Source organism: Mobula hypostoma, chromosome 4 (genome assembly GCF_963921235.1).
Source record: "Mobula hypostoma chromosome 4, sMobHyp1.1, whole genome shotgun sequence".
NCBI lineage: Eukaryota > Metazoa > Chordata > Chondrichthyes > Myliobatiformes > Myliobatidae > Mobula > Mobula hypostoma.
The window spans coordinates 197,075,077-197,092,882 of NC_086100.1; the positions used below are offsets into that span (position 1 = coordinate 197,075,077).

The window sequence follows — 17,806 nt, forward strand, 5'->3', positions numbered from 1 at the left end:
CGCTACACACGTCCTCACAAGCAGCTCGAAATACTGGGTGCACAGACAATACCCCCAAACAGCTCTCACCCATCTCCTCCTGGCAGGCCCCCATGTGCCTCCTCATCAACGGGGTGTTGGTCCCCTCCAGAATCGAAATGCTGCCCGTTGCACCAGCTTTAACCAGGATACATCGGCTTTAACGATTCACGACCCTCTGACACCCACATATTGGCCTCCAAGAACTCCAGTGCCCTTAATGTTGTCAAGGGTAAATGTTTCAGAAACAGTTTGTAAAACGAACTGTACAACAACTTGACCTGCGCCCCGGTGTCGAGGATGTCTTTAGCATAGCTTCCATCTATCCGTAATGACACCCAAGGGCGTGGTCCCTCTAAGCCTTCAGGAATAGGGTCTTTTCCTTTCAGGAGTTCCTTGGTACATTGCTGGGAACGTGCTCCCCCAGAGACCCCTAGCCGTTCCCCCACTAGGCCTCCACTGAGTTTCCTGACACCTCTCTGATCAGCTGAACAACTGAGGGAGGGGCTGATCCCCTAAATCAGGGGACCCCAAGCTTTTTAGCGCCGTGGACCGGTTTAATATTGACAATATTCTTGCGGACCAGCCGACTGGGGGGGGGGGGAAGGGTAGGGTTGCCAACTTTCTCACTCCCAAATAATGGACAAGAGTAGCAGTCAAATACAGGACACTTGTGTTTACCTCAGGAAAGACTACCATGACCATGAAGCCTTCCGTGGGCACCTGTGTGTGCATGTGCTGATTTTTTTCTACAATCGTTTTTGGCGATTCTCTTCAGTGTGTTACATACCTCATGGAGATCTTGTGTCTTTCTTGTGAGAATGATGTAATGGTCTTTTGGAGGTCACGTGATGTAATTTTCCTGCCGATGTGAGGTCACACGATGACATGTTCACCACGGGTATAAAAGGGAAGACTCCTGGTGAAACAGTTAGTTTTCCAGTTAGAACGTCAATGAGATACTCCGCTCTGCTGCGTATTTGCATTATGATGCAGTTTTGATTTTAAATGGAGTTTTATGTTCTATTGTAAGGTATAGAGGTACTGGGCTGGCAGTTTGACCAATCGCTGCCAGTTTGTTAATGTATCTTTTCAGTAACATTGGAGAGTGAAGACGAGACCCTGAAGGAGACGTTCGACGGGTTTGGAAAGGATCGACCATTATTGAATTCGTTCCAGAAAGAGTGATCTGCATGAGATGGCCTCTGCTAAAAGTGGCAGAAAAGGCTGTGCAGGACCTATTCTACGGAGGAAGAGGTCAGTGCCTTTAAAACCGTTTTATTTCTGTCGTCGTGAATCCTGCAGACAAGGCAGGATCCGGCTGGGAGTGGCAGCGACGTCGTGTCTTCGAGGAATTCGTTACTTCCTGAAAGTCTCTCCTAATTGACTATCTAAATCTCTTGGACTTTAAAATTTACCATTCGAAGAACTGTGTTTGATTTTATCGCTTTGAAGAACTGGTTTCGCATTTATCGCTTTAAGAGCTAGTACTGAGTAGCGGTTTACTGAATGGCCGCATAGCCGTATACTTCCGGTTAGGGTTTTCGTTTGTTTTTTTTCTCATTGTTAATCAGGGTTTAATAAATGTTTGTTTGTTGACTCGATATATTCATTGTTGCCGATCACGTGACAAGTGAAACTACACTGTACATACATTATTTCTACTTTATATAGGCTGTGTATTTATTATATCATTCCTGCTTTTACTACATATTAGTGTTACTTTAGGTTTTATGTGTTATTTGGTAGGTTTTTTTTGGGTCTGGAAACGCTCAAAAATTTTTCCCAATTAAATTAATGGTAATTGCTTCTTCGCTTCACGCCATTTCGGCACGAAAGGTTTCATAGGAAAGCTCTAACTTAGCGGGGCAAATACGGGACAAGGGCAGTCCCGTATGGAACAAACCAATTTAGCCCAATATATGGGATGTCTCGGCTAATATGGGACAATTGGCAACCCTGGGGGGGGGGGGGTGTTAATCACGACCAGAATACAGGTGATAAGTCAACTGTAAGTCATCTCTAAGTGGCTAATACACTCAATTTCGTATCTAAAAGGGTTTATCTAACCAATTTAATATTAAACACACAGCATATTTTCCTCGCATGAATATAGTGATAACTCATTTATAAGTCAGTTATAAGTCAATAGCATCATAACATTTTAAGTAACGTTTTGGATATTAAACACACAGCGCATATTTTACTCGTATGAACATATAAAATCATTGCGATACACCAGTATTGCTGAATCAGTGGGAGCCCTGGGCCTGTTTTCCTGCAACAAGACGGTGCAACAACATCAAGGGGTGATGGGAGACAGCGATACTCGAAGGGGGTTCCTTATGTCCAGTCTATTCCGCAATTTAGTTTTCGTTGCAATCATTACAGAAAAGCCCGCTTCGCAGAGATAATGATGTTGGAAAAGGAAGCAAGGTTTTCAGTGCTTTCATGGCTATCTCAGGATAGTTATCCTTGACTTTGATCCAGAATGCCGGCAGAGATGTTATGTCAAACATACCTTTCAGCCCGCTGTCATTCGCAAGCTTGAGGAGTTGATCTTCTTCCCGCGCTGACATGGATGACGTGTGCGTCCAAATTCAACAGTGGTCGTAACAGGGAATGAGGAAAGGTGCAGCTGACTCGTTTCATACCGCCAAATCATACCGTTTCCTCGCGGCCCAGTGGTTGGTGACCGCTGCCTTCAATGATCCCTCTGGCCAGAGAAGATAAACTGAAAGCTTTTCCCCAATCTCCTGACACAGGTATGGAAAGCCCCCCAGGTGCTGCATTTCACTTCCAGTCAAAACCAAACGCATTTTCCCCAACTTTCAGATAACTGGCAGCTGTCACTGCGGGGTAATGGAACCTGACAGCTCTGACGTCAATAGCCCGCCTACTCAAACGTTCAACCAATCCCTGTCGCATTCCCTCAGCCCAGCTCTGCCACTCATCTAACAACCGAGTGATCCGCTCCGCCCACGTCTCGTGCGCCTCCGCCCCGCCCTCCTGACATGATGGACAGCCCCTGGCCCCGCCTCCCCCTCCTCCGTGACGTCAGCCCTAGCCCGCGCTGAAGGAAGATCTGAGCCCGCCATTTCTTCAACTTTTCGCTCGACGATTTTAACCCAGACACCCCACCCTGCAAACACTCATTTCAGGGAGGTAGCACCCCGCCCCCCCGCATCCCCATATCCCCCCCTCCGGTCGACCTCCAAGGGTCTATGTAATACTTTGTTTAGTGATTTTGTCTAATCTGTAAACCAAGTTGGGTATATGCAGAAAATGTGACATTAAATTATGTACTTATATTATTTTATCACGTTTATTCTATTACAACTTGAAGCAAGTCTACAGGGAGTTTGGCTTCATCACGTAGGGCATCAATAGCGTAGCTCCTTCGCAGCCATCCAGCTAGTTAAAATAACGTTAGCTATGCTAATGAACGAATGACACCTGTTAAACTCACCTCAACATGTCTTTTACATTTTAACCCACCATGGGCAATAGAAAAGTCACTGTTGCAAACAGTGCAGCGAGCAACACTGTCATTATTTTTGAGGCCGACTGTAAAGACCGCCCACAGAGAAAACTGGTAGGTCTCTTTAGCAGGGGTCCCCAACATTTTCTGCACCACAAACCGGTTTAAAATTGACGATATTCTTGCAGACCGGCCGACCCGGGCCGGGGCGGAGGGGTGTTAATCACGACGGGGATATAGCTGATAAGTCAACTATAAATCACTTATAACTGGCTAATACACAACAATTTTGTTTCTAAAAGGGTTTACCTAACGAATTTAATATTAAACAGACAGCGCATATTTTCCTCGCATGAATATAGTGATGTCAATTATAAGTCATTAGCATCATATCATTTTAAGTAACGTTTGGATATTAAACACACAACGCATATTTTCCTTATATGAACATATAAAATCATTGCAACACACCAATATTGCTGAATCAGTGGGAGCCCTCGGCTTGTATTCCTGCAACAAGACGGTACAACAACATCGAGGAGTGATGGGAGACAGCGATACTCGAAGGGGGTTCCTTATGTCCAGTCTATTCCGCAATTTAGTTTTCATTGCAGAAAAGCCCGCTTCGCAGAAATAATTTTGTTGGAAATGGAAGCAAGGTTTTCAGTGCTTTCGTGGCTATCTCAGGATAGTTATCCTTGACTTTGATCCAGAATGCCGGCAGAGATGTTATGTCAAACATACCTTTCAGCCCGCTGTCATTCGCAAGCTCGAGGAGTTGATCTTCTTCCCGCGCTGACATGGATGACGTGTGCGTCCAAATTCAACAGTGGTCGTGACAGGGAATGAGGAAAGGTGCAGCTGACTCGTTTCATACCGCCAAATCATACCGTTTCCTCGCGGCCCGGCGGTTGGGGACCACTGCTCCTGGCCAGCGAAGAAACTCTGAAAGCTTTTCCCCAATCTCCTGACACAGGTATGGAACCCCCCCCCCCAGGTGCTGCATTTCACTTTCAGTCAAACCAAACGCATTTTCCCCCGCTTTCAGTCAAACGGCAGCCGTCACTGCGGGGTAATGGAACCTGACAGTTCTGACGTCAATAGCCCGCCTACTCAAACGTTCAACCAATCCCTGTCGCATTCCCTCAGCCCAGCTCTGCCACTCATCTAACAACCGAGTGATCCGCTCCGCCCACGTCTCGTGCGCCTCCGCCCCGCCCTCCTGACATGATGGACAGCCGCTGGCCCCGCCTCCCCGGGGCACCAATAGACACTGGCAGTCCCTCTTCCGTGACGTCACCCCTAGCCCGCGCTGAAGGGAGGTCCGAGCCCGCCATTTCTTCAACTTTTTGCTGGACGATTTTAACCAGACTTAATCCTACAGAGACACAGCAGCACTGATTTAAACAGGCCGATCACACAACACCCTACAAAAATCCACATTCTGGATGAGTAACCCCACAATGTAGCCCCCTGGTAAGCCTCAGGCTCGCTCGGCTCCCTTCCAAATAGGGAGAGCAGCCTTCGGCCCCGCCAAGCTGGGTACTCAGGTTTGTGTGGATGCTGTGTGATGTATCCCACCACGCCAAATAACAGACAATACACCCATATGCGATTAAATGATTACACTTTATAGATCTTATGGGAACTATGTAATTAATAGAGATACAATATAAAAGGAAAGTAAAAGGTGCCAGACTTATCAAAGTTCAACCATTCGATCCCCCCAACCTTCTTGACCCTCCGCCTGGGACCAACTACAGTGGTCGACCAGACGCTTCACACGAGTCTGTCCTCCTCTCCTCGCCGAAGACCCTGGGCCTCGGACTCCTGCTCGGGGTCCATTCCATCGCCCAGCTTACAGCATCGCGTCTCCTCTCTCTGTCCCCATCCACCTTCTGCCCAAAAGCCCATGAAAACAATAGCTTACAGACACACAAGAAAGAATAACATCTATCCCAATTGGTTAGCAAATGAATACAATTCTCATTATCAGTAATTATAACCCAAAACAAGCTGCCATAGACATAACAAAGAATCCATTTTATTTGCCTTAGCAGTAACATAAAAGAAGAAACCCCTTATACACGTGAGTTATGATAGACCTGATTCTGCTGTGGGCCTCTATTGTGGACTGAGAGTCGGAAGGGGGTAGGGAGAGGGGTGGGGACAGGAATCACCATTTTGTAATTGTCTATAATCCAAATGTTTGGAATGAAATGACCTTGCCTCCTGCCTGGTGTCTCAGGGCTCAGCATATCTGTACCTATGCCACCCCTTGCCCCTAACACTCCATCTCTGCCACCTCTCCCACACCCCTCCCACAGCACTCCACCCTCACCATTCCCAACATCTTTTTCTCCTGCCAGATTTATAAACTTGCTCTCTATTCCACATTGATGATCTTGCACCTTATTGTCAGCCTGCACTGCACTTTCTCTGTAACTGGAACACTTCAGTTTGCAGTTGTGAGCCATGTTTCATTGAGACATAGCACACAGCAGTCTCCTGGTTTGCTAAAAGCACTTTCACATTTTTACAGACGTATCATGGAGAGCATTTTAACTTGCATCTGGGGAAAGGTGGACTACTGTACAGGATCGAAGTAAGGTGCAGAGACTTGTAAACTCAGTCAGCTCCATCACAGGTAATAGCCTCTGTGGTATCCAGGACATCTTCAAGGAGTGATACCTCAGAAAGGCAGCATCCCTCATTAAGGATCTCTATAGCCTCGTCTCATTGTTACCATCGCGAAGGAGGTACAGAACCCTAAAGACACACAGTCAGTGATTCAGGTGCAGCTTTTTCCCCTCTGCCAGCCGATTTTTAAATGGACATTGAACCCATGAACACTAACTTGCTACTTTTTTATTTCTTTTTTTTTGCGCTACTTATTTAACAATTTAACCCAGTACACTTACTGTTTTTCAGCTTTTTTCTCTATTATTATGTATTGCATTGCACTGTTGCGGCGAAGTTAAATAATTTCATGATATACTGTATGCTGGTGATATTAAACCTGATTCAGATCCCCATCTAATCACCATCATGACTCTGGGTGTAATACTGAGTGCTAAGAGTGGATTCTGCATTATTAGGTACCTGAGGTACATTTAGAAAGGGTCCAGGGAATAATTCACTCAGAGAACAGAATCACCACTGCGAGGTGTTGCTGAAGAAACCAAGACATGGAGATTTCAATGTGTTTAAAATATATATTTATTTTATTTTAATTCAAACATACCAAGAATCATATTCTGGCAAAGCCAAGACAACAAGAACAGTAATTCCTTCATATCAACCAGCATCCTTTGCTGATCTTACCACTCAGTGTAGACACCCCTCCCTTGAAAATCTAAATAGTGTTCAAGCAAAGTTTGAGGAGGGCTGGCATTTCATTTACTGCTGATATAATTGACTTTGAAAATCATAATAAACTCGAACTGAAAAACATGGGATCCAAAAATACTCAACAAAATGTATTAGAAAGCAGGTTTAACATAGTGAGATGTCTTAATGTGCTCCCGGGGAGTGCTTGCAAACACGACATCTGGCACAGTGCCATGATCAGATGTTGGGGCACTAAAGATTACATCGAGGGTGCAGGTTTCTGTAGGTGCTGGGAGGAGGGCAGGAGGTTTAGGGAGAGACTTCTGGAGATAAGGCCAACACAGAGGAAGATGGTTGGACAGATGAGCTCAGAAATGTTTGAGAAGCCAGAAACAAGGGAGGATTTGGTGGGCTGCAGGGAAAAGACAAGATTAATCAGCCTAGAAGAAGGGTCTTGGCATGAAACGTCAACCCAGTCCTGAAGGTGGGCCTCTGCCTGAAACATCAACCCAGTCCTGAAGAAGGGTCTCGGCCCAAAACCTCAACAGTTTGTTCATATCCATGGATGCTGCCTGACCTGCTGAGTTCCTCCAGCACTTTGAGTATGTTGCTTAAGATTGTTTAGCCTCTCCTATCTGACCATTTATACTCTTGTAGATTCATAGTCACACAACACAGAAGGGGGTCCTTCGGCCCATCTAATCCATGCTGACCAAGAGTGGTTGGCTATCTAAGCCAACCCAATTTGTCTGTGTTTCACCCTTACTGCTCTAATCCCTTCATATCCATGAATTCGTCCAAATGTCCTTTAAATATTACAGTAACGTCGAGAAAGAAGGAGAACTCTATAGATAGGGAGAATGCACTCAGTCTTTTCCCCAGGGTTGAGGAATCAGGAGTGTGAAGGCATAAGTTAAAGGTGAGAGGGGAGATTCAATAGGAACTTGAGGGGCAATATTTTTTTATGTAGATACCGAAAGAGTGGTCAGTAAATGGACTGAGCTGCCAGAGGGAGTGGTTGAGACAGGCACATGACCATAATTTGGGATGCCACGGTAACGTAGCAGTTAATGTGATGCTATTACAGTTGGGGTTTAGAGTTCAGTACTGACGCTGCCTGTAAGGAGTTTGTACGTCCTCCTCAGGAATGCGTGGGTTTCCTCCGAGTGCTCTGGTTTCCTCCCACAGTCCAAAGACGTACTGGTTAGTAGGCTAATTAGTCATTGCAAATGGTCCTGTGATTAGACTGGGTTAAATATGTGGGTTGCTGGGTGGTGCAGCTCGCTGGGCCACACAGGCCTGTAACACTAAATAAATTAATAAATAAATAGAATTTATAAGCCTCTTGGACGGTACATGGACAGGAAAAGTTTAGACCAGGGGTTCCCAACCTTCTTTATGCCATGGACCCTTAAGATTACCAAGGGGCCCATAGACCCCAGGTTGGAAACCTGTGGTTTAGAGGGAAAAGGAGCCAGTGGGCTTAGATTAGATGGGAATCATGACTGGCAGGGACCAGTGCAGTCGAGGGGCCTGTTTCTGTGATGGATGACTTCAAAACTCTAAAGAAGAGTCTCTGAACAGTTTCTCTTTCTGTGGAAGCTGACCAATGTGCTGAGTGTTTCCAGCATTCTCTGCTTTTACTTGGATGGAGATTACCTTGGGAGGAGTGCAGAGGGAAATAAGCCCAATGCGGAAAAAGGCTCTACCTGGCCCCAGGGCTAAGGGAGGGTCCTTTAGGCTCCAGTGTGAAGGGTAATTCCTCCAGGCCCCAGCACGGAGGGGGATGGTTCTCCTAGGCCCGTCTGCAGAGGAAGGGTCCCCAGGCTGCTGGGTGGCTGGGTGGAGGGAGGATCCCTTAGACCCTGGAGTGGAGCGAGTTTCTCCCAGGCCCCAGAAGGAAAGAGGGGTCCCCCAGGCCACAGTCAAGGGAGTCTCCAAGGCCCTAGCATAGAGAGGTCTCCAAGACTAGAGCCTAAAGAAGTTCTCCCAATACAGAGGGAGGGTCTCCATGGAACCAGCATGGAGAGAGGGTCTCTCAGGCCCCAGCACCAAGGGATGGTCCCCAAGGTCCCAGTGCAGAGGAAGTGCACTAATGTGGAGGGAGGGTCTCCAAAGCCCTGCACAGAGAGGATTCTCCCTTGCCCCAGCAGCGAGGGAGATCTTGCAGGCCCCACCATGGAGGAAGGTTTACCAGGCCCCAGCGGGAAGGGAGATCTCCCAAGCCCCAGCACAGAGGGTGGTTTCCAAGGCCCCCACACAGAGGGAGAGCCGTACACCCAGAGTGAAAGAGTCCACCAATCTCAGTATACGCAGAGACCTCCAGACCTACCTGAAGGTAGAAAAAATTAGTGGTTTGAACATTCTTGGGAATTACCTGAGCTTTAATCACCTTGTCCAGGGGAGAGGAGAGGTCTGATCAGTGCTTTCCACAGAGTGTCCCCAAGGAGTGGAATTCAATTCACTGACATATTGTCAGTGAGAGACAATGCGATTGACAACACATGAACCCTTTGGTGGCCCTTCCACAGACAGAGAGGAAACAGCCAGCCAATCTGAAAGTGGGACTGGGTCCACCAGACTTTTGGGAAATTGAATGCAATGAGGTCCACCTGGCAGTTTCCCTGAGCTTGGCTGGTGGGGACATGAGTTGTGAGGGATGTCACACAGGGCATCCGACAATATCCAAGCCACCATTGCTTGTGTTGGGGATACTCACGGGTGAGGGGCAAGAGAAGGATTTAAGGCAACGAGGCTTATTAGAACATAGAACAGTACAGCAAAGGAACAGGCGCTTCTTCCATTTTCCTCTCATTCCTGTGCCTATTTAATCATCTCTAATGTGTCTGGCTCTACCTCACCTTAGGACAGCACATTCCAGGCAATTACCGCTCTCTGTGTAAAAAAAAATTGTCCCCCACATCTCCTTTGGAATTACCCCCTCTCACCTTCAATGCATGTCCTCTTGTATTAAGACATTACAACTCTACGAAACAGATACTCTCTGTCTCCTCTATCCATGTTTCTCAATCTTATAAATCTCTATCAGATCTCCGCTCAGCCTCCTTTTGCACTACTTATCTAATTTATTTTTTTAAATATATTTCTTATTGTTATTCTTAATATTATGTAAGGCAATGTACTGCTGCCGCAAAACAATGAATTTCACAACATACGCCAGTGATGTTAAACCTGATTCTGACGCTGCTCGACTCCTGCGTTCCCACATTTCAGACATGCCCGTCTCCTGAAGGACATTAACTCACCTCTGGCACCCTGCTCAGTGAAGCAGGGGAGGGGCAGTATTTCAGTCCAACTGAGGTTAGGTTGTTCTCAGGGGGAGTGGAGCGGTGCTGTGGCACCACACTGAATTGCAGGGTCCTCGAAGATGAAGATTGGATGGGGGGGGCCCACCTTGCTTGTCTCATCTTGTCCTAGCTCAGTGCATCCTGTTCTCTTGCTGAGCAGCGAAGCGTCAGCAGAGTGAGAGAGGTGGTGTGTGGGTGGTGGTGGGGTGTTTGGGAAAGCAGATTTAGGTGCAGAGAAAGTCTGAGCAGTCACGGATCTCTGGTGTGACGCTGGGCAGGCAGTGGGCAAAGGCAGCGGGCACCAAGGGGCTTGGCACTTATGGAATCCAGCCGCAAGCTCTACATGTAATGCCGCAGCGTAATATTCAAAGGCAATTCTGTGTCCTGTTGGGCCAGGTTTCCAGTGGGGATGTGAGCACCCTCACCTGGAGCAGTTCCTCACCATGAGGGCCTCACTGAAATGGCTTCACCAGCTTCATAGCAGCATATTCCTGTGGGTGAGAGAGTGCAGAGTTAGACATCATAGAATGACAGAATACTACAGAACAGTACAGGCCCTTCGGCAGTTGTCTATATTCCATGGAGAGACAGAAAGATGGAGACAGGGGGACAGAGGGACAGAGGGACAGGGAGACAGACAGACAGACAGACAGGGAGACAGGGAGACAGGGAGACAGGGAGACAGAGAGACAGGGAGACAGGGAGACAGGGAGACAGAGAGACAGGAAGGCAGGGAGACAGAGAAACAAAGAGACAGAGACATGGAGACTCGGTGATACAGAGACACGAAGAAATGGAAACACTGAGACACGGAGACACAGAGATATGGGAACACCGACAGACATAGAGATACAGTGACAAAGACACATGGAAGCACGGACGCACAAGACAGTAATTTTGTTTTAGCACTGTACTGCTGCCATGAAGCAATGATATAAGTCTGAGATAATAAATCTGAATTTTATTCTGACTGAGGATAATTTAGTGGCCATTTGACCCACCAACCCACATGTCTTTAGTTTTTTGGGGGGATACCCATGTGGTCACGGGGGAACGTGCAAACTCCACACAGACAGCACAGAGTCTCTCTGGAAATGTGAGGGTCTGTGCTGAGCCATTGATGTGCTTAGTCCCACCAAACTGCAATCTGACCGAAGCCCCCCAAACCCCGCCTATCCATGTTGTTGTTCCTTTCTGCACCTTGTGGTGCATTGGGCGGCAACCTTGCCAACCAGGTACCTATCCAAATCTCTCTTAAATGTTGACATCAAATCTACATCCACCACTTGTGCTGCCAGCTTGTTCCACATTCTCACCACCCTCAGAGTGAAGACGTACCCCCTCACATTCCCCTTAAACATTTCACCTTTCATCCTTAACCCATGACCTCTAGTTCTAATCTCACCCAACTTCAGTGGAAAAAGCCTGCTTGCATTTACCCTATCTCTACACCCCTCATAATATTATATCATTCATTTGTTATGTGCCATGTTGCTAAGACAAAGGTGATAAAGGAGGAGAAGATGGTGGCGCGACGCAGCTCACGCGGCCACTCCGGTGAATGATATCTGTAATCTATCAAGTAGGGTGCCGTGCAGAATTCTGATTTGATGGAGACAGAGATGAGAGAATGGAGGAACATCTGGAGAAACTTCTGAAATGCCTTTTTCGTTGCCGCTGTTGCTGTGTGATCCTGAATCTCCAGAAGGGAAGGCCCCGAATCCTCGGTTTTGCTTGTTGCTCGGCGGCTGGGATGGGGTCGAAGCGCTCGGCAGAGATGGTGCTCGGTGTTGAAGGGCTGGTCGGAAGCTCGAAGTTTTCAGACGGACTCAGAGTCGGCAGGGTTCAGGTGCTTCCAATGCATCAACAGTTGTTGGTGCCTGGAGGTTTATGGCAGAGAGAGTTTCTCCCTTCTGCTGCCTGCTATCGGGGACTATCGGGAGTCCATCGGAACTTTGAGACTTTTTTCTTACCGTTCCCATGGTCTGTTCTTTATCAAATTATGGTATTGCTTTGCACTGCTGTAACTATATGTTATAATTATGTGGTCTTGTCAGTGTTAGTCTTTGGTTTGTCCTTTTTTTTGTGATATCACTCTGGAGGAACATTGTATCATTTCTTAATGCATGCATGCATTTCTAAATGACAATAAACGAGGACTGAGTGTCCTCATAATCTAAAAGCAAACAACAGGAATTCTGCAGATGCTGGAAATTCAAGCAACACACATCAAAGTTGCTGGTGAACGCAGCAGGCCAGGCAGCATCTATAGGAAGAGGCGCAGTCGACGTTTCAGGCCGAGACCCTTCGTCAGTCTCGGCCTGAAACATCGACTGCGCCTCTTCCTATAGATGCTGCCTGGCCTGCTGCGTTCACCAGCAACTTTGATGTGTGTCCTCATAATCTAATCTAATAATAGTCTTTCCATGACCATGATTATTCTTGGCAAATCTTTCCACTGTATTTATGAATGTGGAGTGGAAAGTGAGTTTGTAAATCCAGCAGGAGCAGAGGATGTTGGGAATAGTGAGGGTGGAGTGCCACGGGAAGGCTGTGGGACAGGTGGCAGAGAAGAAGTGCCCAGGGATTGGAGGTGGCGTGACTCCAAACACACCCAGACCTGGGACACTAGGCAAGGTCATTTGATTCCAGATTGGTTACTGATCATTACAAAATGTTTCACTGGTGCTTCCTGTTCTCTCCCCTCTGCCTTCCCCTCTTCCCAACCATGATTCCCCTCTCCCTGCCCCTTCTCACTCTCAGTCCACAATAGGGACCCATATCAGAATCAGGTTTATCATCACTCACATATGTCATGGAATTTGCTTTTTTTTATGGCAGCAGCAGTACAGTGCAATACATAAAATTATTATAGTACGTACAAAAGTCTTAGGCACCATAGCTATATATATATATAGCTTCATAAAATTGACCACAGAACCATTACAGTAGTGAAGTTGGCCATTTAGCTCACTGAATCTATGCTGAACAATGGGATCAACCCAACTGCAAACTCTCTTCCTTTTCAGATGCTCACTCTGCTCCCCCTTGGACACTTCAATTGAATCTGCAAAAATTGGAATCTGTCCAACAATCAAAGTGAGATAGATCAGCTGGTTGAGTGGTGTCACAACAACAACTTTACACCCAACATCAGGAGGACCAAAGAATTGAGAGTCGACTTCGGGAAGGGGAAGCTGAAGGAACACACACCAGTCCTCATCGAGGGATCAGCAGTGAAACGGGTGAAAATGGTGAGTAGTTTCAAGTTCCTGGGTGTCAACATCTCTGAGGATCTATCCCGGGCCCAATAGATAGGTGCAATCAAAAAGAAGGCATGACAGCAGCTATACTTTATTGGGAGTTTGAGGAGATTTACCAATGATTCTGGCCAGTTTCTCAGATGTACCATGAAGAGTGTTCTGACTGGTTGAATCATTGTCTAGCCTGGAGGCTCTACTGTACAGGATCAGAAAAAGCTGAAGAGTGTTCTTGACTCAGCCATTTTGGGCACTAACCTCCGTATTACTGAGCATATCTTGAAAAGGCGATGCCTCAAGAAAGTGGCATCTACCATGAAGGGGCCTCACTGCCCAGCACATGATACCTTCTCACTATCATCAGGGAGGAGGTACAAGAAGGCACATCCTGGTAAAACACCAGCATGTATCAAGTGACCTCTTCCTCAACGTCAACAAGACAAAGGAGATGGTTATCAACCTTAGGAAAACTCACATCATTCACACCCCCTCTTTACATCGGCAGCACAGCAGTGGAAACTGTGAGCAGCTTCAAGTTCCTGGGAGTGCACATCTCGCACAACCGCTCATAGTCCCAGATCACATTCAACATAATCAGGAAAGCTCACCAATGCCTCGACTTTCCGAGGAGACTGAAGACAGCTGGACTTTGCACATCTGTACTCATGTCATTCTACAGATGCGCAGTAGAGAGCATCGTGACATGCTGCATCACTGCCCGGTACGGAAACTGCAAAGTGGTGGACAGGACGGCTCTATAATAGGTCGTCAAAACTGCCCAATGCATCACTTGCTCCAGCCTACCTGCTATCAAGGACATATATACAGAACAGTGCTGGAATGTGCCAGTAACATCATAAAGGATCCCACCCACCCTCCTCATAGACTGTCCCACTCCTGATGGGAGGAGGCTACACAGCATCCACGCCAGGACCACCAGACTCGAAAAGAGTTACTTTCCTCAAACAGTAAAGCGGATCAACACCTCACCACTAACTCACCTCTCCACACCCCCAACCACCTCTACTTTATCATTTCCTGTCAGAGTCACCTTATGTACAGACACTTCTGTGCCTAGCGTCACTTTATGGACATACAATCAATGTATCTAAGATACCTTATGTATTTATATTTATTGTATATTTATTACTATTATTATTGTGTTTCTTATCATATTGTGGTTTTTTTTGTGCTGCATCAGATCTGGAGTAACAATTATTTTGTTCTCCTTTACACTCGTGCACTGGAAATGACATTAAAGAATCTTGACATTGACATCTCAACATTTGGATGATGCCTGGATTGGAGAGTAGGCCTAATGGGGAATGGCTGAGTGAGTTGGAGAGGAGGAGAAAAAACGGTGACTTGATAGGGGTGTAGAAGACCATAAGTGTCATTGACATAGTGAACAGCCAGCCACTTTTTCTCAGGGCAGAATGGCCATTAAGAGGGGCCATAATTGGGGTGCACTATTACAGCTTGGGGTGTTCCAGAGTTAAGACTTCAATTCCTGTGATGTTCTGTAAGGACTCTCTGATGTCTTCCCCTTAGAATGCGTGGGTTTTCTCTGGGTCCTCTGGTTTCCTCCCACAGTCCAAAGATGTACAGGGAAGGATAACTGGTCATTGTAAATTGTCCTGTGCTTAGTTCAGGGTTTTCTTGCCAAAGGTTTTCGGCCCGAAATTTCGACTGTACTTTTTTCCATAGATGCTGCCTGACCGCTGAGTTGCTCCAGCATTTTGTGTGTGTTGCTCGGATTTCCAGCATCAACTTTTGTTTGTTAGTTTAGGGTTAATTGGGTTCATTGGTAGGTTGCTGGGGCAGTGTGGGTCAAAGGGCTGGAAGAGCCTTCTCTGCGCTGTATCACTAAATAAAATAATTTTAAGGTGATTGACAGAAAATATCGGGGTGATGTTAAAGATAGGGTCTTTTTACACAGTGGGTGTGTGGAACACATTGCCAGAACTGGAGGGCTATGTGGGAAGGAAGGGTTAGATTGATATTGGAGTAGCAAAGATCATGGGCTGAAGGGCTTGTACTATGTTCTGTGTTCTCACAACATTTTGACATCTACCATGTCGTGTCCACTGAATAAGTCAGGTTTTGGGCGACACTGTGGCATAGTAGTTAGCATGTCACTTTACCAAACATCCTTTCCACATCTACTCTGTCTAGGCCTTTCAACATTTGAAAGGTTTCAACAAGATCCCCCCTCATCCTTCTGAATTCCAGCGAGTTCAGATCCAGAGCCATCAAATGTTCCTCGTATGATAACCCTTTCATTCCTGGAATCATCATTATGAACCTTCTCTGGATCTTCTCCAATGCCAGCACATATTTTCTAAGATGAGGAGCCCAAAACTGTTCACAATACTCAAGGTGAAGCCTCACCAATGCCTTATAAAGCTTCAGCATCACATCGTTGCTCTTATATTCTAGACCTCTTGAAATGAATGCTAACAGGACATTTGCCTTCCTCACCACCAGCTCAACCAGGCCAGCAATCACTGGTCAGGGTTCAGTTCCAGCCACTGCCTATAAGGAGCTGGTACGTTCTCTCCATGACTTTGTGAATTTCCTCAGTGTTAGACTATGAGGTAGGGTTAGTGAGGTGGTGCCAGAACCATGACGATATTTACACACTTCTCCCAGCACATCCTCGGACTGTGTTGGTTGTTGACATGTCACTGTATGTTCCGATGTACCTGTGGCAAAACTTAATCTTTGATACTTCCCATTAATCTAAGCTCCACTTTGCTTTACACACCTGTGTTTTCTCCCCTCAGCCTATTCCGTTCCAAAGAACACAACCTTAGCTTACATCTGATATCTGCAGTGTTCCTGTCTTGGTGACATACTTGTTATTCTGAACTGATTCCTCTCTAAAGTGTCAAATCTTTCTTGTAGCAAGGGTACAAGAACTGAACATGGTGGTCAAACCAGTGTGCTACCAGAAAGCTCAGATTGACAATATATTTGTTTTAATTAATTAATTTAATTATTTATTGAGACTGCGTGGAATAGGCCCTTCTGACCCTTCGAGCCACGCTGCCCAGCACTGGTAACGTGAGACAGGTCTTTGACGATAAGATGGACTCTTGGCTTCAAAATCTACCTGGTTATGATCGTGTAGTTTATTGTTTACCTGCACAGGGCTTTCTCTGCAGCTTCATTTTATTTATTTATTTATTGAGATACAGCGTGGACCAGCCTGTCGAGCTGCACAGCCCAGCAACCCCTGATTTAGTCCGAGCCTAATCACAGGAAATTTACAACGACCAATTAACCTACTAACTTTGGATTGTGGGAGGAAACCAGAGTGCCCAGAGGAAACCCACACGGCCATGGGGAAACGCACAAACTAACTACAGGCAGAGGTGGGTCGCCTATACTGAAAAGCACTGTGCTAACCACGTTACTTGTGGGATGCGGATGTTGTTAAGTGTGATAAAACCACCCCTCATTCTACTTTGTCCAGATTGCCGAGAGAAGCAGGCAGAGCTGCCGTGGGCTGCCTCGTGACTTACCGGGAAGGAGTACAGGAAGATGATGATGAAAAGCACAAACACAAAGAGAATGAGCAGCCCGATGATGAGGCAGCGGAACCTCCTCCACACTATGTACCTCACCGTCTTGAAGGGCGAGGTGAACCAGAGGAAAGACGTGTCTGGCCGCCTGCAACAGAGAGACAGAAAGATGGTGAGGGCTCAGAAGGCTTCTCCTGATGGAAGGTATGTAGAACGCATCACCTCAGACAATTGCAATCCAAAAATGGAAACAATCTTTTTCCCCAGAGTTGGAGAATCAAGAACTAGGGAGCAGAGGTTTAGGATTAGAGGGGAGAGATTTGAGGGGCAATATTATGAAGTATCCTACCCAGCCAGCTCATGGACTGTTTGTCCTACTCCCATCAGGGAGGAGGCTATGTAGCATCCACGCCAGGACCACCAGACTCAAAAGCAGTTACTTTCCCCAAGCAGTGAGGCTGATCAACACCTTCACCCACTAACCCACCCCTCCACACCCTCAATCACCACTACTTTATCATTTCCTGTCAGTCACCTTATGTACAGACACTCCTGTGCCTAATGTCACTTTATGGATATACAATCAAATTATATATATATAAACTATCTTGTGTATTTATATTTATTGTGTTTATTTTTATTATTATTGTATTTCTATTTTCTCTCCGCTCAAACTGGTAAAACATGAGGTACGGGCATGGCCAAACACGCTTATTTATCAAATGCTCAGAACTTTCGGACTATTCTACCAGTGTTCAGTATTGTGGCTTTCTGGAGATTTACATAGATATTGCTGTGTAGGCCTAATTGTTTAATGCTATTGTGTAGTGACTTTGGGATGACACCAGTTGTAGATATTACTATCGGGACAATGTATACCCT

The 17,806-nt window shown here is 46.4% G+C and overlaps 1 protein-coding gene across 7 annotated transcripts in view; it reads right to left on the reverse strand.

The window, feature by feature from the left end:
* Positions 1-6,706: 6,706 nt before the first annotated feature.
* Positions 6,707-17,806, reverse strand: part of dysf (dysferlin, limb girdle muscular dystrophy 2B (autosomal recessive)) — a 394,877-nt gene continuing 383,777 nt past the window's right edge. For all 7 annotated transcript variants that reach the window (XM_063047166.1, XM_063047171.1, XM_063047168.1 and 4 more), the window contains 2 exons: positions 16,925-17,072; positions 6,707-10,628 (listed from right to left, as the gene is read on the reverse strand). In XM_063047166.1, coding sequence (XP_062903236.1) covers positions 10,590-10,628; positions 16,925-17,072 — 187 coding nt within the window. In that variant the 3' untranslated portion in view covers positions 6,707-10,589. The remainder of the gene's footprint in view (positions 10,629-16,924; positions 17,073-17,806) is intronic.